Below are 27,496 nucleotides of genomic sequence, written 5' to 3' on the forward strand. Positions count from 1 at the left end.
TGCAAAGCACTAGTTCAGAAATAGGACTGGTAGCGGTGCAGCTCGCCCCCGTTCAGACAGGGCTGAGTTGTGTGGGCAGGAGACAGCCCCCACGGGCTGACTGTTAGGTGTTGCTGTCCCGGCTGGGCACCCTCTGCAGATGAGGGAGGAAGAGGAGGCGCTCCCCAGTGTGCCTTCAGGGCCTGGCTTGCGTGGATGGATTGAAGTGGTCTCTACCAGCTGCTTTTCAAACCTCCCTTGAGGTTGCAAGAGGTTAGCGGGTTCTTTTTTCAGTTAGGAGTATGATCAGCACTCTGTTGAGCGTTGACAGCTGCAACAAGGCTCCACTCATAGTAAAACAGATAACAATCCGGAGAAATTACTCCCTTGAGTCTCTGCTTTCAGTTCTCTCTTTCCACGAGGCAGAGCAGGTCCCAGCCAAGTCCCGGTTGGCCTCGGTGATGCCGAGGGGTTGAGCTGTCTGTGCTTTGTCCTTGCCACTCTTTGCTAGGTGCGTTGGCTGGAGAAAGGAGAGCCGATGCCATCTGACAGTCTGTGGAAAGGTCTCTCCTCTCGGTCCTCTCTCTTGTTTCTGGGATTTAGAAAGAGGTGAGGGTAGAGAGCCAGAAGCTGCCTCATGGGGCCTCAGCTAGGGCACCCTTGCAGACCCCTTGAGCAGGGTCCAAGTGAATGGCACCAAACGGCTCAGACACATTCTGCTGTTTGTAGAGCCGTGAAAGGTACTCGTGGATGGAGCAGGTGATCCCCCAGACCACAGTCCAGTCTCTGTAAGACTGAGAAGGTAGGGACAGCTGCCCAGTTTCTTTGGCTAATGGGCGCAGTTCCCATAGCCAGGTGAACCATTCTAGGAGCAAGTTCTCCCCTTGCCTCTCAATCCTCTCCTATCATCTCCTGCCCAGACGTGGATGGGTTGATGAGGCACTGCTTGAATCCAGACTAGATTTAAGCCTAAGGCTCAGCTGCAAGTTGGAATTCATGCAAGGGGAATTGGATGGCTGTAAATCTCATGTTCAGTCCTTCTCTTGACGGTAATTTAGCAATGGAAACCTGTCTCCTCCCCAGTTGGGTTCAGAGTACCTCTTGGTTACAAGGCAGTGAATAAAACTGGGCTCAGACCCTGGAGTTTCAGCAAGGCAGGGTGCCCTGGATGGACACTGGCTCTAGGGAACAACGGCAGAGAGGAGAGACCTTTCCCTGCTCTGCCAGACATCCCAGATCAAAGTGGGGATGCAGCTGTGGTTTGAGGGAGAACGGTGCTGAAGGAGACAGTGCTTGTGATGACAACTCTGGAGCACGCAAGGGCAGGAAGCAGCTGCAGGGGTTTAATGACTGTGCTGACAGACCTTGACCTATTTCGAACATCTCCATTACTGGGCCTCCAAAAACAAGTGGGTGGACTGGGCTGGGGAGGCTGCATTTCGGGAGAGCTCTCCATCGGCATCTGTCCCTGTCCACCCCCCCGCATTGTCATCACATAGCCCTGGCTCGCTTGCTTGCTCCCCCCTCTGTTACAGCATGGGATCTGGGCCTCTTTCTCCTCCCTTCTCTTTTGCTAACCTTCACCCCCAACCCAGCGGCTTTGCTGTCCTCTCCTGTCCTATCCTGTCCAGCATGGTGCTTCTTTTGGATGAGGGAAGCTGGTAAGTTTGGGCTTGCTTGGGGGTTTTATTATTTGTTTGCTTTTCATCTTCTGCAGCACGATAGTCATCCCGGGCTGAGGGAGGAGGAGGAGGAGCAGCAAGGAACTGCAAATCCTAGGGCCATGGGACTCTTCAGGTCAGGCTGGCCACTGCTTCACTGTGGTCACCAGCCATGGGGATGGCACCAAGCGTAGGCAAGGCTGCTTTCAGCCACAAACTCCCCAGCGCATGAGGCACGTTTCCTTCCCACCCGCCTCTTGCTAGAAAAAGGGCACTGTGCATTTGGGCGTCCCTGCTGAGCTCCCCCTGCTCAGATGTTCCCTCCGTCTGTAACAGACTCCGCTCGTAAGAGGAGGGAGTCTCCTGGTGGCCCAGTGCTGTTCCCTGCCTCCACCATATCCCCGAGGAAATGTCCTCTGACCTACGAGATGTCAGCGGACTTGAGCTCTGGCCCTATTTATAGAGCATCTGATTTGAGTCGTGAGTCCCCAGCAGCTTTAAAAACTGAGCAACTCAGGATGCCTCCCTCAGAAACCCAGGGGAGGGGAGGCCAGGAAGCCCCTTCCCCGTCTTCTCCCCTCCTGTCCCAGTGAGGAAACTTTTGCAAGCTCCCCCGAAGCCTTTGCAGGGTGTGAGTCTCTGACCCTGCCCTGGCGTGAGGTTTCAGACCGGACTGCGACTCTGCTTGAGCTCCCAGGTTTTTGCTGTTGGCTCAGGTCCTGAATTGTCCTAGCTTGTGGCTGCTTCTCTGTGTCTCCCTCACCCAACGCTCACAACTTGTCTTCATCTGCTTCCGCTTAATCCTGTGCGGCATGGGCAGCTTGCCGTTCTCTACCTGCTGTCTCTCTGGGAGCTTGGCTCTGCCTCCCCTGCGGCTCCCCTGCGGCCGGGGCGGACCGAGGGCTGCGGGATAGCGAGGCATCACACCAGGCTGGGTGGAAACTGGTAGTGAGCTGGAGCACAAACACTGAGCGATGGAGGAAAGCGCGGGCTGGCCCATCCACGGCTTTCCCCACTGCTGCGGCGGTGGCTGGGGGGGTCAGGAGTGTCGCACAGGGACACAGGGATGGGCACACGACTGAAGGAGGTGACCACGGCCGCTCGGCTGAGCTGGCCGGGAGCTTGAGTCACCTTCCTGGCTGTGCTCTGGCCTTTTCGGCTGTTGCTGCTGTGGCTGGGAAACGCGGGAGGCTTCTGCCTTGAAACAGCGGTGGACAAGGTCCGCTTGGGGGTCCTCACCCCCACCAACTCCTTGCCAGCTCCAATCCTAAAGGCAACGGGACTTGTGCTCCCTGGTCACACAGGCTCCGGCAGCCTCGACTCCTGGTGTTCCTGAGGAGCAGTAGGTATTTCCTGAGGTCATGTGCACCTTTCAGCTTTTCTGTCCCAGTGGAACAATTTTGGATTTGTGTTGATAGAAGCTTCCTTTGGTACCTCTCACTGTCCGCTCTTCTCTCTTCTAAGCACTGACTGTCTCTCCCTGTTCTGTATTTAAGTCCTCTCTCTCTTTCTGTTTTACCTGTTGGCTGAAGCAACTGGCCCACACTTTTGGGACCATAGGGAAAACTTAGATTTAGTATGTTGTTCTTCATATTCTTCCTGCAATACCCCAATCCTGGACAAGACCGGGCTATGGTCACTACCAGAAATGACATGGCAGCTGTCCCCATGGTAGAGAACTGGGAAGCAGCAGTGATGGGACCATCCCCAGCAGTGAGATCAGAGGGAAGATCTGGGGAGAGCTTGACCACCCATTGCCAGGTCTGCCCAGCGCCCAGGGCCTTTCTTCACTGCCCTTGATGCTCAAGGGTCAATCCTAGCCTGCCTGGATTGAAAAAAGTCTGGACCCAGATTGCTCTCTGCCCTCCTGCCAGGATTTCAGACCAGAGGACTGATGTTCCCAAGAAGCCGAGCACCTGCGCCCTCTGCCAGGGGGAGGAGCTGGGAATGGTTCACTCTTCAGAAAATCAGCTTTCTGAGTCAAACTGTTCCTGAAAAGGGCACAAGTGTTTGCCAGAGGTGGTTACAACAAGATGCTCTGGGATCTCCTTGGAATGGGTCAGGACTCCTTTGGAAAGCTATAGTCTATGGATGGGCTACAGAATTTCTTGACCTCCTGCTGTGGATTTTGCTCGTGTGAGGGATAAACGCATATGGGAATGCCACCAGCCCACCCTGTTTGTCAGTTCTGGGATGCTGTCTGCTCTCAAAGGCAAGAAACACATACCCTTGTGCTGATGCCCTGGCTGAGCTGGAACGAGGGGAAATGCTTCTGAGGCCACCAGAAGGACGTTCAGTTTCCATGCTTCAGGAGAAGCATGGTCTTTTGACACAATCAGTACCTGAGCCTCACTCATAAGCCAGGACCTGCCCTTGACGGAGCTCCTTGATCCCCAGCTGTTCCTTGCACAGAACCATGTCCAGATAACAAATCGTACGATTTACTGACTTGGCCTTCAGCTGGGGCCGGAACAGAGATATTTGGATAATTTGTATCTGAAGAGAGGATATGGACTTCCAGCAAAAGAAGACTCTAACCTGGTTTGACTGATGTACTTCTAGGAGAAAGCATGCCAGTCAGGCTGATCTCGTCGTCCAAGGCGAATGGAAAGGAGGGAAGAGCTAAGGATAAGCAGTGGCTTAAAGCTTTCGGCCTCCACCCCAAGCTAATTAAGTCTCTCAGGTTCCATGGCAGCAATGTCAGAGTTTCTCAGCCTGGGGGGGGTTATATGGCCCTAATGTCCCCAGTGACAGACTGTCTCATGCTCTTTAGCCTAATCCCCCTCACAGCTTGTTCCACGAGCAGTAAGGAAGGGGTATCCCTGTTGTGCAGATGGGGAATTCATGGCTCTGACGGACACCCTCCATTAAGTTCATGCTTGGTTTAAGATCTTCTCACCCCAGCTGTCGGCCTGGCCATGTCCTGGAGGTGAGTAGCCCTGTGAGAGGCTGCAGCCAAGCCCTATCCACCTTCCCTGACATCCTCCATCCCTCACCGCTCCAACTGCGGCATGCTGGAGGGGACCTCTCCTTCTGGGCCCCCGTGGCAACGAGCTTATGCCCTCACGCGTGAAATCTGATTATGCTTGCGTGACTTGAGCAGGATGATCCGATCCTCAGTGCTGCGAATCTTGCAGAGCGATTATCCACTCCGGAGAATTTCCTTTCTTTGTCCTAATGGGGCGGCTACTGAGCCTCCGCAGCGTTGCTTGAGTAACCCCCGTTCCACGTGATGCTTCAGCCTGTATCTCCCATCCGGGATCCGGGTCGCCAGCTGCACTGGTGAGGCTGCTGGAGAAGGCAACCTCTTGCAGAGGATTTGAGGAAGAGCTGAGGCTGTAACGTGCCTTCGTGCTGTGGCTGTCGGGAGCAGGGGACTTTCAAATGGGGCTCAGTGTTATGGGCAGTGAACCAAATTGAATTCCGAGGGAGGTAGGCTGGGGTGCAGCTGTGTGTGTAAGTGCCCAGGTAAGGGGTGTTGTAGCTTCCCTCTACCTTAGTGCAGGTCTCTGTGTCCATGGGCAGCTGCCCAGCCTACTGTCAGGTGTTTCCCGTTGTGGATGGTCGGGCCATGAGAGATGCTGGGGCAGTAAGGGTGGAGTGTCCGAAAGGTTCAAGCTGAGAACAAGGGACCACATTTTCGAGCCCTGGCTCTGCTAACAACCTGCTGCAAGACCTCAGGGAGTGTCTGGATGTCCCCACCCATAAAACACATCTAATCATCTTCCCTGGGATGTGGGGAGAGCTTCCTATCAAAAGGAAGCGTTGTGACCTGCAGAGTCTCGGGGGTTTTTTGCCTCTTTCCCTTCAAGACACATCTGTAGGAAGATTGAGAAAGGTCGACCTGTTCAGGCACACTGCGCTGTGAAGTCCGTACTTGTTCCCAGCTCATCTGGCTGCAGGTCGGGAAGAGGAATCTGGGCTGGACAAGGGTGCCAGCAGCGCAGGGAGGCTTTGCACAGGACAGTGAGGCAGTAACCTGTGGAGCTAACGCAGGCTTCCAATTAGCTGGGCTTCTCCAGCTCTCATCAGTAGGTCAGGAGGGTTATAACTTAGATTGGTGCCAGATGAGAGGATTGGTACTTCTGATTGGGTTTCGACTATCCTGCTGCAGTTGATGAAGCAAAGTGCCTCCTTCTTAGAGGTGTGAGGTTTGCAAACTGTGGCTTGTTCTGCCCCGAGGAGGGAAGTTGCCTCGTCTTCCCCTTGACACACAGAGTTTTCCCCCTGCTCGTTTATGTGAATAATAATGAACCAACCTGAGGGGTGAAATGACTGAAATGATTTCTCTTCTCTCCCTGTTTCTCTTTGCAGAACTGAAGACTATATGAAGTTGTCCCTAGCCTCCTCCTAAAGGCATCCCTTGGCATCTTTAAAGGCTTGAGAGAAATACCAAAACCAACCCAACACACCCATAAGAGAAATCCATAAACCCTCAAAACTTGGGATCCCCTCTTGGCCTGAAGTTGAGTTCTTCAAAAACTCCTGTGGTGTCAAGTTTGAGGAGATCCTGTTGTGTGGCTCCATGGAGTGGGGCAGGGCCCAAGCAGTGACTTCAGTTGTGTTTGGGGGGGGCTGGGATGAACCTTCCTCCCTCTCCCCCAAAACAGAACCCAAATTGGACATTAAATATGCAGCAAGTCTATTAGTTGTGTTCATTACCGTGTATTAGGCCTGCCATGAAATCTGTGTTGTTCCTTTATTGGGGTGGGCAAACCACAACTGTTATCCCAGACCAACCTGGACCTTCTACCAGGCTATCGTGTTGTTTCTTCTTGGGGCCAAACTCCTCTTTATTGCTAGGAGCGGGAACTGCCCGTGATTCCAAATGTTGTGCAACGCTGCTTTATTCTGAGGGGTGGAGGGACAAAGTGGGGTCCAGGTGAGGGACGGCAGGTGGTAGCTGGACTGACTCAAATCTTGCTTCTGTAGTTATTTTAGCAGAGAGCTGATTCTGTAGGTAGACAGAAGACTCGAGAAGCGGCAGAGATTGATAGTTTAGCTGTTCTGCTTGTGGTGGAGGTTTAGGAGACCACACTTTGGCTGCTGTTAATATCTGGATTCTCGCTCTTCCCTACTCCAGTTGCCAAGAGGAGAGACCCAAGGAGGTAGTTATGGCACCAGGGGCTCCCTCTGGCTCAGGATGAGATAGTGGGGGTCCTGGAAGAGACACCCTCCCCATTCATCTACCGGCTTGCTGTTCCAGTGCCCTCTTCTCTTGCTAGCCCCGCGGCTTGTCCACCGGAGCCAGAGCTCAGCACTGCTCCTCAGCTGTCACATAGAGAAGATGAATCCGGCTGGGCGGGTATACCTGCTTCAGACATAGCAGGTTCCAAATCAAACCCAGCTGGTTTGCGAGAGTGAGAAGAGGGTCCGAGTCCTCTAGCGATGTTGTAGAAACACCAGGCTGGGTGGGGATGTGTCCTTCAAAATTTCTCTTTCACTGCCGGGCAACTGCCTCTTGGCTAACGCTGCAAACATATCAGAAACCCAACAGGCTGCTTTTGTTTTTGGTTGTTTTGGTTTGGTTGGTTTTTTTTTTTTTTTTCCTTTTTAATTCCTATGCAGACAATACTTGAAACCTTGTACACAGTTGTCCTTTCCAGCGCCTGAGGTTGGCAAATTCTTAATAAAAGGGCTCATTTAAAGAACAGCAGGAGGCGTCAGCTTTAGAAGAGGCTGGGCTGCCCCTTCCCAGCTGACAACTGCAAGCGTGTTCAGTGGTTTGCATATGAATTTAGGCACATCTGGACCCTCTGCTTCAACATCCTGCTGGTACAGCCGCTGTCTCCCCTCGGTGCTGGCTGGCTGACTCTGTGTCCCGAGCACCCAACTATGCAAAGAATGCCTTATATACCTTGTGTTTAAGTTACACGGCAATATGTACATCGAGCAAAGTCTATAGTTGAGTCCAGATTTTTTGCTTGTGGCAGCAAGTCAAACTATTTCTTCAACTCAAATGGCTGTCTGGGTATTTTTTACTTTTGTTTGTTTTGTTTGTTTGTTTTATATCTGATGGTGGCTCTTACACAAAGGACTGTAATTCTAGTGGCTTGAATCTGTAAAAATTGCCTTTGTTTGGTCCAATAAACCTTTGAATAGTTTATTTGGTTTGTGCTTGTTCTCCCTGCTTCCAGCAGCTTGTAACTTCTTTCTCAAGAGATTTGTGTTGAAAATACGGATTTTAGGTTAGAGGTACGTTCTGCCCTCATATGCCTTTTACCCCATAAACGATTCCACCAGCTTCCTTAACAATAGAGTCAGACCAGTGGCGAAAGTCAGGGATTTTCCCTTATTTCTGCTGGAGCAACACAGTGGTGCAGCAGGATCCTGGTCTCGTTTGGCTGCAGAGCAATTAGCAAGGTTCCCAATGCCGAGCTCTGCCCAGGACTTCAGCGGCTGTGAACACAGGCGCATAGCCGTTCCTGAAACGGAGATCTCCTTTAACATACCTATGGCTCACTGCCCCCAACCTCCGGTGAATGGTAAAACTCTTGGACTGAAATGTCTAAAAAGAGCCTAAGGGAGTTAATATGCAAATTCAATTGCTTATCAAGAAGAATTAGGCTGCTTTGAAAATCCTTAATTAATCTATTTTGTCAGCAATAAGTAAAATCCTGTTTGACCTCGTGAATCTGAGTAGTTTTGAGGACGGCACTTATGGGAAGAGAGAATGATTCTACTTGTGAATGGGGTAGGTTTGAGCTGAAATCATCAAAAAAAACCCCAAACAACCTGGAGCACTACAAAGTTGTTTTGCAAGGTCGCATTTGATAGGAGAAGATCCTTTTTGAAATCACTTTCATGTTTTTGATGCCTTACTCTTCCTTCCCAGGCTCTTTTCTCTCTTTATCTTTGTTTTGCTCTTTCTTTGTTGTAGATTATGTAGTACAGAAAAGTAAGAGCAGTAACAGCTCTTTTCTTGTTTCTGTTTTTCAAGCGCGTAGTCATGATATTTAAAGTCGAGGGGAGAGCCAAAATGCATTGATGTTGTGCTTAAAAAAATAGAGTGAATGTTGTCTGTGATCTTGATTTTGGAGGTTTGGAGACAAGGAAATGCGCCTTTGGGGAGGTTTCAGCAGTGTTAATGTCTGTGAAATAACAAGCAAGGGATGCAGACCTGCGTGGAGCGCTCCCGGCTGGCATGCATTTCAGACACGTGAGGCAAAGCTGTGTATTGAATTTCTCCACACCAGACTGGAAATGTGCCCTCTGGGGCCCAGCGGTGATCTAAAATAAAATATTGATCACTAACGACTGTCTTCCCTTCCTCTCATCTGGAAAGGGCAGTTGGATGCTATTCATGGGAGCACAAAAAGATTACAGAAGAGACAGACAAATCCAGGAGCTTGACAGCCTGTGGCCAGAGCTTTCGTAACCGAAAGATCCCACAATGTTATCAGGATATGTTTGGCCTTAGGACAACTGCAGTTTAATTGCAATAGAAAAGAAGTGGCAAATGAGCTTTCTTTATTGCCAGAATCTGCTTTTTTCCTTGCCCTGCCTGCTGCAACGGTGCTGGGAGGACAGCCTGTGTTCCTGCTTCTGCTGGGACTTAGCCCAGGAGAGCGGAAAATGCAGAGCCCCACTCGGCAGGAGCTCAGCACGCGAAGGCTCCTCTGCTTCTTCCTGACTGTCTCCTGCCATTGATCTTGTTCATGGTGTAGTCATTTCTGATGTGTTGATGCTGTTCTCTCTCCTTGCGAGCAAAGGTTATGGCCTGTCCATAGGTATTTCTACCCCTCCTGTTACTGGAACAGCTAATAGCTTGTCCACACAGGACTTGCAGGAAGACTACCCCAGGTTAACTAATGGCGTGCATTTAAAGGGATTAATTATAGTGTATTAAAGTCCTATGCGGAAAGCTGGCTGTGACGGGGACAGAGGCCTCTTGACAGGGTGACCGTGTGGAAGTAAAAGCCAGAGCCGGTCTTTCTAGCCCAGGGCAGATGCTAAACAAGCAGGAGGAGCTGGGATTGCAGCAGATCTGTGCTCTGAGCTGCTGCGCTATCGCTGATTCTGGCCCCACAGGCGCAGAGGGGCAAAATGAGCCTTGAGGTAATCGAAACTGCTTCTCCCTTGTTACAGCCATAAAGCACCACAACCTCATTAGTTCTTTTAATCTCACATAGGAGAGTCAGGGAGGAGGTGTGCCAGGCAATGCTCCAATCTGGTCCCCATCAGGTAGGGGTCTGGCAATGAGAACGAACCAGCCCACAGCCAGCCCTGACTGGAGCCAAGGTGCACATTCATTTTGCCCTAAAAGAGGATTTTGTAGACATCAAAATCAGTTGCATCAGTTCACGAGCTACTTGTGAACAAATGACACTCCTGTGCTGCCCACCCTTCTGTATCCCTGAGCGATGATCAGTAGGTGTATGACCAAGATAAGCCCTCCTAGGAAGCTTCCTCAAATAAAGTCCTGTGACAGATAAACAATCTTTGTGCTGCAGGACATACAACAATGGTTAACTGCTTCAGGTTAGGGAAAGATCAGGGTATCATCTGTTATGAGGAGAAGAGAGTTAATAATCTACTATGGGGCTTTCTAGGGATGGAAATCTGAGCTCGATGGTCTCCTGGTCAGCCTCTGCCCACGCAGGGACCACCTCATTGCTGGACTGGCTACATGACTCCATCTCACCATTTGGCATTGGCAGATGAACTCTCAAATCAAAGCAAATTTCTGTCTGTGATCTTATCTTCCAGTGGCTGATCAAAGCCATGTCCACACTGGAAGGTAGTCTGGTCTCTAGTTTTAAGGTAGGGTATGTATTTAAAATTTAACAGCTATTCCTGAATTACTCTGTATCTACATACTCTCATTACCGAATGAAAGGACACTGTCCCAATGAAATTTAATCCAGTTTCATTATGGAGTCTGCTAAACTGGGACATGTTGGTCTTATGAAATTCCACACGTCGAATTATCTTGAAACTTTGAGCATAAATAAGCCTTAAGGAGCTCCGAAGCTAGAGTTGAAGTAGCCTGTTTTATCTCCTTATTTAAAGAACTGCAGAGAGTCGTGCAAGATGATCAGATAGATGGGAAGGTGGAAGAAGGAGAATCAGAGACTATCTCTTTCTTATCTCACATGGGCAGATTTCCTGCAGCCAGTGAGGCTTGTAAAATGACCTGTTTGGCTTCGTGTTTCATTTGACCGTGGTGTTCTTGCCTAAAGTGCGTTCTGGGGACTGGCTATTCCTACTTCTCCTTTTCTTCTTGACAGGGTTCAGAGAGAGCAGCTGGCTGCCATCTTCAGGCTCATGAAGGAAAAAAGTGACACATTTGGAGAGATGTCTGAAGGAGACATGAAGGAGCAGCTTAGACTGTATGATATATAACCTTGCAGCCAGCGGAGACTATGCCCGAAAGTCATCTTGCTCTTATTATGCAGGACACTGGAGGCTGTAGTGCTATAAACATGTTTTGGTAGTTATTTTGCAGTTCCTGTTTGTTTTACAAACGCACATAGGCACGTAATATGTATTTCAAAAGACTTGAAATTTCTCACCCTTTTTATCGTTTTTCCTTGAAGACCTATCATGATATTTTCATCTCGTACAGAGATTTTTACCTCTTTCTGGCTGGGTCATATGTCTCAGTCATATAAAGCAGTTATACTCACAACTTTTTTTCTGGCCATGCTTTATAAAAATGAACTTTCAAATCTAGTCTTTATATCAGTTTGATATCTGAAGAAAGCCAAAGATAATAGATGTAAAATGAATGAAAATAATAGGATCATAGAATAAGTCAGGTTGGAAGGGACCTAAGGAGGTCTGTGGTCCAACCTCCTGCTCAAAGCAGCATCAGCTATAAGACCAAGCCAGGTAACTCAGGGCTTTATCCTGTTGGGTCTTGAAAACCTCCAAAGATGGAGACCGCACAACTTCTCTTGGCAGAGAGGCGTGCAATCCTACAGTTAGAAAACGAATAGCCAAAGGCAAGGCATTAGTGCTCCGATCAGAGATGAATTGCTGTGCTCATCTCCTTGGAAGGAACACTTCATCCTCCTTCACGCTGGTTTTTTGAAACAAATCCAAGGCGGTTCCGGCTGACCTCGCTGAGCTCATCTTCACGCCTGAGAAAACAGCAGCTAACTTCAACCTGGAAACACAAACATCTCTTCACCTCTTGACACTGGTAAATGCAGTACAGAAAGGTGGCCAGCTTTTTTACAAGGATGATTGCATCTAACTCAGATCCTGTTCTCCTAATATAAAACTGCTGTGGGAAACTAGGTACTTAGGAGATCTCTGTGAATTTATCAAGTATTTTGAGCAGTCTTGACCAGCCCTTGGTGGTCTGGTAAACAGAGTAATCAATGGGCATCCCTAATTTTAACTGAATGTCTTCTGGTGTACTTATCTCTCCTATGAAATCCTGTTAAATACTTTATTAATCAGGAAGGATTTTCTCAGTTTTAATAACCACTGAAAAAGGGAGGCAACATTTTCTGACCGAGTTTTAGGGAATGATCTCTTAAACGATTAGGTTTGCTTTATTTTGTGTAATCCTTTTGAGTCTGGGAAACCAAATATGTCATTATCTGGTCACTGTTTCCCAATACAGTATATTCTATAATACCATGCTATTTGACTTTTAAGAATCATTTTATCTTCTAATTGTTTTCGTTTAGGTCAAGGCATATTTATTATGGGATCAAGCTGGTTTTACTACCCGTCATGACTTAATCTAAATTTAATGTCTGAAAATTACCTTGTCTTATTCAACGTGAAAGAATTAAGTGGAAAAAGGAGTCTCATGATGTGAAACATAATGCTAGCTTGCTGTGACCCTAGGCCACAACTTCCTTTGGGAGAAATGTAGAAAATTTGTATATGGGACTTCTCCCTAGTTCAAAACCGAAAGCAAGATTTTTTCCAAGGCTCTTCTTGAAAGCAAGCAAAGGAGATTTAAGGTTTAGTTAGACTTTAAAGTTTATTTCCAAAATATTTTCTTCTTTTACATTTGGGCTTTCTCTGAATAGGAACATTTCTGGAAAAAAAAAAATATTCCTTGACCTCCTCAGCTTCACATTGTCCCAGCAACAATAATGCTGAATAAGTCAGAGCTGCTGGCATTAAACACGTCCTGTCCATATCAACTCTGAGCAGTGTCACCAAAATGTTAAGATGCTGTTCATGACAGGACAGCGGTAGAAGACCTGTCATTTACTAGGCCCAAATTTAAGAAAGAAATGAAGCTAAGCAAAAAAGCCTCTGCCCAAGGTATGAAACAAAGGGATGTGTACATATAAAACCCATGGGGTTTACAAGGTGCATTTTCACGGCGTGCGGTCGCAAGGCTGGAAAAAAGAGGAGCCCGCTGGACATGTCTGTGAGTCTGTGGCCGGCAGTGGGGAGGTGGCGTTCAGAGGCCACCTTTGGGGCCGCAGGCTGCCACTGGGACCTGCAGCCGTGGAGTACGTCTCAACTTGGCCATCCGGCTTCTAATTTCCTTTTCCCTCTGGGGCTCATCAATATTTATACAGGAAATTTCACCAGTTGCTATGGCAGGATCGCCCCTTCTGGGTATTGTCCTTGAAATAACACTGGCTGCTTTTCCTCGGCCTCACGCAGGGCTGCAGGCGGCAGACGTGGCCATGCGAAGGCAGGGTGGGTGGCGGGGGACACAGCCATTGGGGAACGCTTCTCCCCTCTGACGAGCTCTGGGGCCGCCAACACCGGCCGGGGGGATCACAAATCGGCAATGAGGGGCCCCTCACGGCCCTCGTAACATGGAGGCCTGGTGTCCCGTGAGCCCCAGCCTCGGTGATGGCTTCTGCCTGCGGACTCTTCGGGAAAGCGACCAGGGGATGCGGGTACGGGGGTGCCCGTGGCTGCGAAGGCCGCAGTCCCCCGGTGGAGCCCGTGCAGGGCCCGGCGAGGGACCCCGCTGCTGCGAACCGCCGCAGGCCGCTCGCCATTGGACAGGCGCGTCCCCGTGTGGCACCCGTACGGCAACGCGAAACGGGTCTGGCTTGTCCCTAGCCGGCCCCCGTACCCCGCCACGGTGGGGGGCGGGGGAGGCAAACCGGGACGGCGCCGGAATCGCTACCGTGCCGTGCGCATGCGCACTGCCTGAGCGTCAGGCGCCACAGATGACGTCACACGGCCGCCAGCACGAGGCGGGGCCGAGCGCGCATGCGCGAGGCGGGGCTGGACCCCGCCTCACAGTAAGATGGCGGCGGCGGTCGTGGGTGAACTTGAAGGCTGCTGTCGGCGGGGGTGCGGTCGGAGCGGGCCTGGCTGAGAGGCTGAGGCCTGCTTCGGCGGCGGGGAGGCTGTCCGTCAGCGTCTGGCCAGCGGGTACGCGGCAGCGCCCCTGGCCGCTCGGAGGGTCCGTTTGGGTGCCTGTGAGGTGGGCCCCCCGTGGGGCAGGCAGGGGGGTTAGGCCTTACTTGCCAGCCCTTCGCCAGCCGACAGGCAGCCCACCGGGCTCTGTGAGGCATCCAGGTTAACCCGCCTGGGCACCGATAGCTTTCCCCGGCTGTTTGGCCTCACCCAAAGTCCATTGAAGTTGTTAGGACGTTCGTTTCAGTTGGTTTGGAGTAGGAGTGCAGTGAGATAAGTAGAGGTGACCATGGTTTAAGCTGTTCTTTAGTGAATGCATGTTCAGTGATGGTCTTGAGATCTGCCTGTGCTCGCACCTTGGGAAGTGAGTCTTCGGTTCATCTAAAAGAGCCCAAATCAAAGTGAAGTGTTTGCTGCTGCCCCCACTGGCATGCTTGGGAAGAACGGTTCATCGTAGATCTTTGACAAGATATTTTGTAGCCACGGTTTTTATGATGCTCTTAAAAGTGTATTCCTGACACCCTACTAAGCATGCTTTAGTGTAATCTAGTGTCACGACTCTTGATCCTGCGGATGAGGAATGGATTGCGTTGTCTTGATGTAATCTTGGGGAGATGAGAGAATGAGAGTGTTTAGTTCCACATCCTCAGTGTTACTGAACATGTTTCATTTCTCAGTCAAGCTCAGGCAGTCTTTGAGCACCAAACAGGGATCCAGGTTTTAAAAAAGTCTGTAATGATTTAGTTAAGGAGTTCTAGTAGGTAGGGGAGGTGAAGGCAGGGGAAAGAGAAGGCAGAATTCCCCTCCTCTCGTTCTGTAGGTAGTTTTGATAGGGATTTCATGTCTGGAGATTTTCTCTACAAATCTTTTAAATGAGCTTTTTTGCATAGGTTGCCTCTGGAATTGATAAACCTTATGCTCCGTGATGCGATAGTGTCTGCTTTGCACTCTGGAACTCTTATAAGTTATGTAAATTGGGCTTAGCACAGTGCATTAGCAGTGTACACAAAGTGGATGGCTGTGCCAACAGTATGAGGAATCGTGCCAGTGAAGTTGTTGAGTGTATCTGATAGAGAAGTTTCCACTGTCCTTTCTTTTGAAGGAAACTGGGATGGTTATAGATGGGAAAGAATGTGGCCCCATATCCACCATAAACCCTTTGCTTTTTGCACCTACAAGGTTATTTTCCATCTTACATTGCCTTCTGCGCTGTTAAGGCGAGTTATGGGATTTTTGCAAACTATGTCAAGTATTTTGAATAAATTCCTCTGGGGCATTTCTCAGAATGAATCAAAGGCAAAGGTCCTCATTAATATCTACCAGAGGAGAACAAGTAGGAGTTTCCAGACCAGCTTTGGACTTATCATAACACTAAAAAAAAAAAAAAAACACTCCTTTCCACTCCAGTCCCTCAGGTCTCTTAATCACTGTATCTAGGCTACATGCATTTGACAGGGAATTAAATCCACAGTATCTGAATTTATGATAGACTGGGCTTATTCCCATAAGAATGGTGGGAAAAAAGTTCAAAAATCATGTTGTAGATAACAATCCATTTTAGAGAATATAATTTCCTCTGAAGAGTGAAATAACCAGTTCTGAAATTTGCAGTAACTGGTGACTCTAAGGAATTTATGTAGTAACCAAGCTGTGAATGTGTGGCATAAGTATCTTCTGTTTTAAGAAGGCAGCTTCACCCTCATTATCACCCACACTTTTGTTGGTGAATCACGTTTTGATATAAGGACTATATAAAAAGGGGTCAAAGAAACAAATATCTATAAACCCCTTGATATTGTAGCCTTTTTTAGCTGCGTTTCTGTGGAAGTTGTCTGACCAACATAACCTCAGAGGCGATGGAAAATGTATGGTGGTGTCTGCTGCCTTCTGTTTGTGGCAAGTGAATGGTACTTTGGTTTAATCTCTTTTCTCCATAATACGGCTTAAGCTTTTCTCACAAAGGTGAGTTTTTATAGGGATTTTGACATTTTCCAGGAATGTGATCTTCCTTGTGAGTCCTCTCTAAATATAAAATGAAGCATCAGAGATTCTGATCTATGAGTACAGGAACCGGCACTAGATAGTAAGAATTCCTAAAGATAAACGTAGGAGATGGTGATGGAGTGCTAGTACCATGGATATGGACCTGGCTTTCTGCTAGGATGGGAACAGAGCAAAACATGGAAGTCCTTGTGACTTCTTTTTCTTTTATAAACTTTAAATATATCTCTTGCGCATCAAATGCATCTGATCACTTATCCTAGCCAACAACTCTGGAATAGCTGTGAGACGCTCCTTTTTCTAAAGGGGAAAATCTGTTGTCTGAAATGCTTTCTTAATTCCCAAAGTAGGTCAGGAATGCAGTCATTGAGATATGTATGTGTAGTGAGTCATGGTGTGATCAGCTGTTGGGAATGCTGTGTACTGCTCGCATTTGTTAACTGCTGAATTGTATTGGGAACAATAAACTAACAAAGAGGAGGTATTACATAGTTTGTTTCATCTTCATTTGTCTCAAAGAAAGAACATAATTGATCTTGTTTTCCGTGAGAGGGTATTGTTATACCTACTGTAGGGTTTGCAACTGTTTTTACGCGTTAAACCGAATTGTTAGGGATGATGCTATAGAAAGAGATGAAACAGCCAACCGACATTGTCCTGGGGAATCCTAAGCAGTCTTAACATCTCCAAAATTGGCAGTGTGAACTGGGCCAAACATGGCAGTGGAGGCTGCGTGCCTTCTCCCTGTGGTCACACGTGGAGTCATTGCAGCATGTCTGGCTGCAAGGTTGTTTCCAGTGGTAAAATCCAAGGGTGAGGAGGTATGATGAGTCCTTACCTTTGTTGAGGTCAATTTTTCTGCCTCTACGGTGGTTAAGAGATTGCAGCCCTGGTGCAAGGAAGGGTAACACTTGGAGAGAGAGGCTGCTGCTTTCAGAGCTGCCTGGCAGTAGAAATTATGTTTCTTTTTGGAGCTTTTTTTTTACCGCTCTCCTGAAATGTCTCACCTTTTCTAACCTAAGGCTAAGGAAAATGAAACCCTAAAGCAGTCAGAATGGGAAGAAAGTTTAAATACTGTGTTTTCTGTAGATAAATTTAGGTAAATGTGAGGTGGTGGGAGAGGAAAAGCAAATACAGTTTATCCACTGGATGGTGCTGCTGTTTTATACAAACACCAGAGAGGTCCTGCATAGCTCCGACTGAAGACTTCAAGTATTCTTTTACTTCAGAGAGAATTAAGGAGGATGTGCACAGTCCTTTTCTCCTTAGCAAATCTCTCACAAATCCTGTATGTTGTGATCCCCCTGTTATCCAGAGTTTCTGAGACTGGCTAAACTTAGCTAATGACTACAGATGGGAAAACTAATATTTTCTGAGCAATTCCTCCTGGTCAGGATGAGAATTTTTCTAAAAAATCTCGTTTAAAACTTCCCTCAATCCCCCAGCCCCCAAGAGTTAAGCTTTGTTTCACCTGCGGGATGAGTAATGGTTGGCTCAGTCAAGTGCAGTAAGCTAGCTAGGAGCCGCTGGAGGAAAAGCTTGTTTTCAGAATCTGGGGTTGTACTTCATTGCAGGGAAGAGAAGACGTGTTCCTCTGATGAAACTACCTTTCCAGAGGCCAGGACTTGAATTTTAATTTTGTTTGCCTGCCATAGCATCAGCTCACATAGCATGAGATAAGATCTGAAGTAGGTATTTGTGACTTATTTGACATTGTTTTAATGTCTTTTTAACTTTTTATTGTATTGTTTTATAACTCTCTTAAAGATATAACTGCGATCCTTACGAAGGAGAGGACTTTGGATCATTGCGTCTGTAATTTGTCTTCCTTGTCAACACTGTTATAGCCTTTTATTGGAAAGCAAACAAAGAACAGTAGCCTGTGTGGTGTGAGAAATTGTTTTGCAAGCTCTGCCTATGACTCAGTTGTTGGCATTCTACTACTGGTAATTGATGGAAGTAGGAATTAACTCAAGGTGCTGGTTTTAAGGAAATGGGAGGGTGGGAAAGGAAGTGGTGAAAGTGTTCAGTTTGTAGTAAGTGAAGATGACCACATTGGTTCAGTAGTTCTTCTGAAAGGCGATACTTCGAATTTTTAGTGCCTTCCAGCATCATAGGACTGGCTATCAGCTTCCATCAGTTTCCAGATACCCCAAATTCTGGTAGCAGAGGGGAACTTTGCAGAGAAAACTGCAGTCTGCTGGCAGTAGATGTTTCTGACGATGGTTGCTAGTCTGGAGTACAGGTAGAAAACCCCTGTGTGCTGGCACTGGTTCAGCGCAGAGCGTTATGTCACTGGCAAGGCTTTCGTCGGTACCCATGTTCCTGCAGCACCCATGTCTGAGCTAATCGAGAGCTGATCTGGTGGGGCATGTGCAAAGGTGTGACTAATCAGGGTCTAGAGACTGGCTGCTACAAATGTGGGGGGAAAGCAGAGGTCAGAAGAGAGAGTATTTTACTTTGAGGATGCCAGTGATTCATACATGAAGCAAGTCCTAACTTCAGACGAATAACAGCATCAGGTTCATGCCTTGATTTCTCACCTTATTGTAAGCTGGTTTGGACTCAGGGTAGCACAGGATCTTTCTAATCCCTCCTGTCACCCTGAATTCCCTTTAGCTGCCAGTCTGTTTGTGTGGAGTGTGTCCTTTCGTGTCCCCAAGTACCATTTAAAAATCCATCTGTTTTATTTTGGAGGAGATACATTATAGCCCAGCAGCTAATGGAGATGACCATGACCTTTTGAGGGAAGAGGAACTTAGTGAAAATGTGACTGGTGGATAAACCAGGACCACCTGGGGAAACAGATTTGCAGGGAGGTAGAATTACTGACTGCCTAGGCTTGTCCCAGCATCTGACATTTGTCCTGAAAGTCAGAGATAAGTCTTTTCAAAAATGGAGGAGTTACAGTTTCTGGATACTTCCAAGATGTCATCTATGTGTGGTCGGAGTGGCTGGGAGAAAGACTCACACCTGTTGATCTCCAAAATTACTGTTTGTTTTGGCTTTTTGTTAAAAGATCTCCTCTGTGTGTGTTTATGCACTTCAGTTTTGATCAGCCTGGGTAGATGTTGTCTGTTCCTCTTCTGTGGTCTTTGTTTTGTTTGTTTTTCCACTGTGATGTGGAGCTATTGGATGAGTTAATGCAGGGTGTTACCTGCATATTAGCAATAGAAAGACCAGTGGAAACTGGATGGAGAAAATAGAAACCCCAGCTTTTCTGTGTACAGACTATGCTGAAATTTTCACACCCACACAATTAAATCAGCTTTGTGATGGTGAAGTTTAACTTTTGGCATGAGCAAGACGACTTTATTTCAGGCAGCACTGCATGAAAATTGTAGGTTGAGTATTGCCAATTCTTTCTCCTGTATGGACTGTGTTTCTTTGTCCTGCAATAAGGGATTTCTGCATCTCATCTGCTGTCTTTGTGGCAGGATAGGGGTATATGACGTTAGTGAAGAAGGGGAGTAGCACCGTGTATGAACCCAGTGACACTGAGATAGGAGCAGAGACATTCTGAAAACTTGTTTTTAGGGAGAAATTTTGTCTTCCAGCTATTTTGAATCTCCCCATGAACACCCAAGAGTGTTGGGCTTCAGTCCTTTACTCTTATTTTGTTTGTAGACTATGACAGTTTCAACAACACTACAATTAAACTGTTAAATTGGCGGTGCTGTGAGTGATTTGATGAGATGGTTCCCTAAAATGTCCTGAGGAAATTGCATGCTGTCCTACATGCCTCTTTTGGTTGTATTGTTGTTTTTTTTAAAAAAAAAAAACCACCCTCCTGTCAGCGCCATTGAGGCGGGATATTTTCTGTTTGGCTGTTTGATTTAACACACCATTCAGGCAACTGGAAGATCCATCAGTCCTTTGTGCTGCCCCTGAGATCTGCAAGGGACTCTGGTCCCAAGCTTTCCCTTCTCCCCTGTATCAGTTCTCACAGATGAACATCCACATCAGAGAGCAAAACTAAGGGAGAAAATCTGATGTTAATATAAGTGAGAATGTAACTTATTGCAGCAGAGAGGAAATCCTGTGTGATACAAAGTCATAAAAAGAAAGCCCTGCACCAGTGGCTCTTGGATCTGTGTGAAACCTTGAGGAAATGTCTCCTGGGAAGCTATCACCACTGAAATGTTCTGCCTGGGACATAGTGCAGTTGTGGCTGTGAAGATCCTGTGAACAAGCGTTTTCGTGTTCTGAGAGCTGAGAACTTGTGCAGACAAAATTTGGGATGGTCCCTCTTCTCTTGCATTTTGCTATTTCACCTGCAGCTCAGCAGTCATCTTGGCAGAGATGCTGCAAGTATACGAGAAGCCCCTTAATCCGCGCTAGGCTGCTAGTGGAGCTGCTCCGCTGCTGGTACTGGTGCGAATGGCATCTTTATCACAGCAAAACTTTGGGTGCACAGGCAAAGAAGATGATGGACCTGCATCCAGTACCCTTATACTGATTTCCCGAAGTGCTGTCTTGGGAGGTCTCTCTGTTCCCAGGCTCCTTCATGACAAAGGTCTGTCTTTGCAGCTGAGTGACGCTGCCTGTCTGGGTGGGATCCCATGGAGCTGTGGGAGCATCACCTGCTCCCTCTGGCTCCCACCATCCTTTTTGCCAGCTTCTCCTGTAGCCTTTTGTGGCAAATGGTTTCTTAGCAAAGGATGGATTATCCTTGTTTGTATGTGGATATTCTATACGCAGGAATGATCTGCATTGTGCATGACAGTTTGGTAATATTTATACTGACAAGCCTATGATGATGGTGTCGATGTGCCTGCTCACCTTTCTGCAACAAGAGATGAGACAGATGCCTTCTTGCTAATTGTATCAAAATATGATGGGCTTTATCCTGCCCTCTGCAGTCAAGGTGACTGACTCAGCTGAGAAAAAGTGATTGTTTCAATGTCTGTGGGGGCACACACCATGCAAACACTTGAGGTTAGGATCTGGGAGCCCAAGAGTGATCCAATATGTTTTCCTAAGGTGGGAGAGCACGTGGTGTTGGTAATGACAGGGTTCTGTCCCCTCAGCCTAGGGGGGTCATCAGCACGTGGTGGGATAGCAGAGCTATGATCTAAGAGTCCCTTATACAAACCTTTCTCTCTCTGAACAAATCTACCAGATGGCAAGACATTATTTTTCCTTCTTTGTCAGCACAAAATATAACAAAATAGTCACGTGTACATCTAGTTTCGGAGAAAGAGGTGGCTGGGGTACTGTGAGTGTGCTCCTCGGGTCACTTAGCTGATGGTATGGACAAGTATGTTGTTTGAAGTTGTATTTTGGTGCATGTAGGAAGGGATGGTGAAAGCCTGGGCTTTAGTTGTTTGCTAGTTCTGCTCATTTCTTCTCTGTGCATGAATTCCACTTGTGAATTGCAGTGTTGAAACAAAATTTGATCACCTGGACTCTGCTCTGAGTCAAACCAGGTTAATAAAACTGGCGATTAAGGGTTTGCAGGCACGAGTTGACTCAGTTTGGCCTGCAGGAAAACCCTGGTAATGTTGGTGACCACCAAGCCTGTCTTGATTTTGATGTTTCGGGTGCAGTTAGCAGAGCGGACAGGTAGAACAGGTATCTATGACTGAGCATATCTAACCAACAGTCACAAGCACAAGATCATGCAGCCTTAAGATACCATTTTTGTTCACTTTCCACGTTGGTGGTGCACTTCAGAGTTTGTAGCAGATACACTTGCGCCTGGGGTATGTACAGTGAGTGGCCTTTTTAGTGAAGGACGCGCTATTTATTTATGCATAAATGGAACTGCAGTCTTCTGGTTTATTTGAAGTTGCAAGGGCAGACCTTGTCAAACGCTGATATTAAGAGAAGTGAGAGGCTAGCTGAATACAGCATTCTACAGGGAACAGTAAACAACTGAAGGAACTGGCCTTCTAGAAAAACTGTCTTGCAATTCAGCTGCAATCCCTAGGCAATAAGCTATTTTACAGGATAACAGAGAACCCAAAGACTAACCACATGACAAGATGGGATTATTTTTTTCCTGGATGGGTTAGAGAGCAAGCCATGTGAAATTCCACAATGCCGCCTATTTACCTTGAAAGAGACAATGTGTATTTTGTAGATGTGAGTTACGAGTGAGATAAAGCTAATTCTCAAATCAAATTGTATTTTAGGGAGAAACTGAACTTCCATCCATGAAACAGTGTAGTTATTTGAATGTGTTTGTGGGGCACTTGACATATCCAAATGTTTTTAAAAGATTGACTTCCTGAACAACAGTGAAATACTTTGGCAGTGGTAAAACAAATAGCCCAACTTTGACTTGTGAGCTGCTGGAGCATTGTGGCTTCAGTCATCAGGGTTCTGAGGACATTGAGGTGGACCCACCAGTGTCTAGATGAAGCTGAAAACAGAAAGATATCCATGTAGCTCCCGGCAAAAGCAGGACTGTTGGCACCATCCCCATTAAGTCATGTGATTGACTGCCTTTTACCGCTCTGTCTCCTTTCTGTTTATTTCAGAGACCTTCTGTCTGGAAAAGTGTGTGGTGCTGTAGCATGCCTCGATGGTCATATTCCTCTCAGCAATGACTGCCTTTCAGTATCAACTGAAGGAACCACAGTAAGGTAATTTGCAAGTACTTTAGGGTAAATTACTTAAAGTTTATAAACGCAAGGGCTTGTTATTTGCTTTTGGGTTCTCAGAGTGCTTTACTATGTGGTTTCACAGAATAGCACACCTAAGTTAAACAACCAGAAGAGTAATTTCCCACAGCCCTTATTTTTCTATGGAAGTCTCAGTATCCTCTTGTTCTTGACTTTTTTTATGCATTTACTTTTAAGATATTAATTATTTTAGTTAACTGGGCTTGTGTTTACTTACGGTTACAATATCAAGGGGTCAATATGAATTCAAACACTGACCAAGCTGAAAGGTTGGGTGGAGCAAAAAGGGTGCATACCCTAGATAACGGTCAGTGGAGTATGACACAGAGGTGTAGATCCCTTAGGGAGTGGGAGGGAGACCTCAAGCATGAAAGACAAGACAAGCCCCAACTAACATCTGCTTGGAGTCACAGAGTTGGTTTAGATATCACTGAAGCTTGGAGCTGCATGAGATGACCTTTCAAGATGTCTCTTCCAGCCTTTGTTGTTGTGGCTCTGCAGTGTAACTCATGTTAGAAGAACGCATAGTGGCTCAGTGAGTGCAAAATGCCCACTACAGAGAGGAGAGCGCTGTAAGGGCAGGCTAGTGGGTATTAGGACAAGGGCTGGACACTACCTGAATTTGACATAATCATGTTAACAGCGCAGCTTAGACTATTCCTATCGTAGGCCTGATCATTCTCATTTCATAACTAAAAATGGGGACACAAGGCTTGAGATGCCTTGGTAATGGTAATTAGAGCTAGGAACAAACACACTCAGTGTGTGTCCTGCATGACTTCTCTGTGCCATGCTTTTAACTAGAGTGGCGCCCATCTTTAGGAAGTGCAGCTCATGGGAGGAGATGATATGGGTCCAAGGTGGAATATTTCCCCCTCTCCCACACGGTAATGGGAACATCGGCAGGCTCCTCCAGCCTGCTCCAGTGCAGCATTATTAGAATCAGACAGGCTGATCCTCTCAGCCCCGACTGAGACTGTGCAACAGGAGTGTCCTTCCCAGAGATCTAAGGCCTGTGAGACAAACTGCAATTGAACAGATGCTAAGCAGCTCCCAGGGAACCAGGAGAGAATGACATGCCCTTCCTGAGCTCAAGGATCTCACATTTCCACTACAATAGCACAGTGTGCTGCTCTCCTGCCCAGCAATTACTTTGCCTGGGGTTTTCCCAGTATGAGGCTGATAGGTGTTGTGCAACTGGGGTAGCAAAGAATTACCGTCTCTCCGTAGCAGGCAAAAGCCTCTGTTAAGTTAATAGGAGGAGGATGGAGATAAGTAGCACAGGACTGTCTAGGTATCTAAATAAGATATGAGAAGAACTGTTAAATAGAAGACAGTAGACAAAAGAGAGAGAAGGGAAGAGAAGCATGTGATTTGCAGCAGTAAATCCATCTTGCTTTTCACAGGACCCTGTGGCTATGCTACTTTGCAGCTAAAAATGTGACTGCACTACTCCAGTGCATCTGTCAGTCGGGAACAGAGAGGGAGGCACTGTGAGGTCACATTTTTCCAAGTGTAAGCTGGGGACACAGTGATTTATACCACTCAAGAAGCAGGCTTACATCTTGCATTCCTGTAGCACTTTTCACCCATAGGATGCCAAATGGCACATTTGTCCTGTCAGATGTTAAGAGGGATGGTTTCTGTTGTTAAGTCAGTGAGAAGAGTATGGGAAAGACCTTTAGCAAGAAATATTTCACTTCTGTCCCTAAAATTAGTAGATCCCCGCATGGATGTGATCCTGTAATTCGTATCTGTGCAGGGCCTGATTTTTGCAGCCAGACGTGAAGTGCTGAGGTAATATGCCTGCATTTTTTTGCCAGGGGTACAGAGGGATTTGGGCTTTGTGATTCTTATGTTTCTCTCTCTGTAGCAGTGGAGGATCCTGGAACTCTCCTGCTCCTGGCAGCTGCCAGAGACAGGAGCTGGAGTGGCTGCTTTTCTGATGGGGGGCCAGCTAGCCATGAGTTTACTGAATTACTTCCTCACCTGTCTGCAGTACTGCCCTGCTCCTTGGAGGAACAGCTGTTTGAGAGATTCCTAGTCAAAGATCAGAATATTTTATTCTTTTCCATCAAATAGATTTTAAAGGGAAAAAAACCCCACAATCCAAATCAGCTCTGAAGTGGTGTCAGTTTTGTCTCTCTGTCTGTCAGCTCTTGGGTGATACGCTAGGCTTCCTGCTGGGATGGCACAGACAAAAGGCTATTGAGGGAGGCATTTGGATAAAGGAGCCCTGGTTCTTTCCAGCCTGTGTAACTACAGCTGATGTTTCCAGCCATTGTTGCTGGGAGTGTATTTTTATGTTTTTTTTAATTCTCTCAAATGAAGTGGCTCATCAGTCTTCTCAGCTTTGTGTATCTGAGAAAGGAATGCCTGGACCAGAGCCATTTCAGTGTGGCATCTTAAGCAGGATGGGGTGAATAGTGAAAAGCTCAAAAAGCAGAAAAGCAGTGTGATGGAAGACTTGGTCTGCTTCATTCAGTACAGTGAGGTTAACACCTATAGCTGTGGCCATAGGGAACATGCTTAGTAGTTGAGTAGTCATTGTGCTTGCAGAAAGAACTAAATTGAGTTCCAGTGACCAGAAGCTGTAATATGGCCAAATTCAGAGCATTTATACTCCATCTCCCAGTGTTTGCTTCAGGCAAGGACTTTCCCTGGTGCATGGGAGCTGGCTGGAGGAGCCTGCCTATGTTCCCATTACCATGTGGGAGAGGGGGAAATATTCCAGCTTGGACCCATATCATCTGCTGCTATGAAATAGATTCAAGGCAGTTTCTTCACTGGGGCATTAGCTGGGTGGGGCTGGGTACCAAGTAGACAAAACAGCACTAATAAAAACCCAAGTTTTCCATTCTCTGCAACTCTGCTGTGTGGACACTGAGGAGGCACTTGCTAGCATTCCTCCATGAAAGCCACTGTCTCTGTCTCGTGGGGCATTTCAGCCTGTGGAGAACATAAACCAGTTGGTTCACTAAGCTGTTTCCAACCTCCTGGCGCAGTTATCTGAGGCTTTGCTCTGTGACAAAACTGTGGATATTTTTGCAAATGCAGCAGTAGAAGAGGTGAGGGATTTGCCCTGATAAATGCTATTGTCTCTGGGTGTGTGTTTTTGAGAGAGGGTTTGGTGAAGAAGGGAAGGGACTTGCTGGAAAAAGGCCAGTGAGTGTGGAATTAAGGCAAGCTTGGGAGCTGTTGGGCTATCAGGCTTTTTTGGTGAAAGCAAGACAAATAGCTCTGCAGAGTTTGCTCTTGTAATCTCTTTCCCTCCCTGGATTCCTAACCCGAAAGCACGTGCTTCTGAAGATGACTACTGAACTGGGAGGGAAAAACAAGAACCTGACATTTCCAAGCCAAGCCTTTGCTAGTTTAGCCTTTGCTAACCCACAGGCATGACCACTGATAAGTTGCATGCGCAGACAATGTCATTCTTTTTCTCTCCCAGTTATAACTCATTCAGTTCTTGTATCATCAAGTAATACTGTGAACAGATCCAAACGTCCCCAGCTTCATTAGCGGGTCCTTATTCCACAGGCTTCCAGTCAAGTATTGGTTTTGGTATGTTGTGGATGTCACTGAAACACAAGTTTGTCCTACAGTGAAACTTGATCAATTTGTAGAACAGCTGTGTCCTTAAAGTACATCTTGTGATGCCCTGTTCCCTAGCCCAGAGTCATGGGAAAGTGGAAAGCACACAGGGCACAAGCAAGTAAGCAAGATGTGATATATAGCCCTCTGAAGGACATGCACACAGATAAATTGTTGGCATAGTTCAGACTCTAGCCAACACCCACAACACACACAGCATAAGATCTAATGGAGATAACGTTTGTTTATGAAAAAAGACAGAAGGGCAAATTGGTCTGTTATCTGTCCAGGATGTAACTAAGGATGTAATTAGGTGGATGCGGAATTAAATGGACTGTTAGAGATGGAAAAGAGCTAACAGATAACTATCTTCACTTGGTGGTCCCAGGTGGAGTTTGCTTAAAAAAAAAAAAAGGTCTTGTTTTCACAGCACTGAAGAATAGAAGTTCTGGTGTGGGCACTGATGTTTGTAGCTGGACACGCTGACTATGGAGCAGCAGTGCTGAGCTCGGAGTCTCTGCACCATGAGAGAGGCAGCAGCTCCTGGGATTGCTGGTAGGAGTGCCAGAGAAATGTACAAAACCTCTCCTTTGGAAAAGCAGGGTGGCATCTGGCCTGTGGCCCTTGAGAGGTTGCCAGCCCTTGTGTTAGGTGTAGTCTTTGCTTATTATCTCCCAGTCTGTGGGCTGGGAGCCCTGTATATCCCAGGAATCATACTTCTTACAGAGCTTTACAAGGGAGCAGCTCTGCTCTTGGCCTCAGTTTTCACCAGGCCATCCCTGAGGAGTTACAATACATCCCCATTTCCCAATCTGACCTCATGTTTGAGCTAACCAGCCTGGCTGCCCGAGCTCTGGCAGACTGATTTCAGCAGTGGGGGTGGAGGATGATAAAGTAATACTCCAAGGAAGTGAAAGGCAGTACTCTGAAAGGGTTTTTTAGGTCTTCCTTTCTTAAACCAAGAAGGTGAAAAGCTGTGTGTTTTGCATAGCAAGCCTGCTTTTGGCTAATGTGCTTGCCAGAGATTTGGATATTCCCCCAAGCACAGTCTTTCCTGAACACAGAGTACTACAGACATGTTCTCCACAATTGCCAGCACAGTTCCTTAAAAGCAAGAAAAGCTGTCTATTTCTGCTTGTAGGAATCTTGCTATCCCTTATGGCTCTAGGATTTGCAGTAATGTTAGATGGAGGAGGTTGAAGTAAAATGTTTGCTGTCTCCAGAATTTCCTGTTGGGATCCTATTAACAAAAAAAGCCTTGTAGTCGCGCACAAGCAGCTTCTTCCAAGCAGTATGCCTGAAGTCATTGCTATGTATGCTGCATATCAGTGCTTC

At 47.1% G+C, this 27,496-nt stretch overlaps 1 protein-coding gene across 2 annotated transcripts in view; it reads left to right on the top strand.

The window, feature by feature from the left end:
- The window catches only part of MXRA7 (matrix remodeling associated 7), a 29,812-nt gene extending 18,460 nt beyond the window's left edge, over window positions 1–11,352 (top strand). Inside the window, exon 5 of one of the 2 annotated variants that reach the window (XM_082492401.1) lies at window positions 10,871–11,352. In XM_082492401.1, coding sequence (XP_082348527.1) covers window positions 10,871–10,985 — 115 coding nt within the window. In that variant the 3' untranslated portion in view covers window positions 10,986–11,352. Of the gene's footprint in view, window positions 1–5,954; window positions 7,741–10,870 lie in introns of those variants that run through there. The other variant, XM_082492402.1, reaches the window with a different exon arrangement.
- Window positions 11,353–27,496: the final 16,144 nt, after the last annotated feature.

This window comes from Vanellus vanellus (assembly GCF_965231255.1).
Source record: "Vanellus vanellus genome assembly, chromosome: 17".
NCBI lineage: Eukaryota > Metazoa > Chordata > Aves > Charadriiformes > Charadriidae > Vanellus > Vanellus vanellus.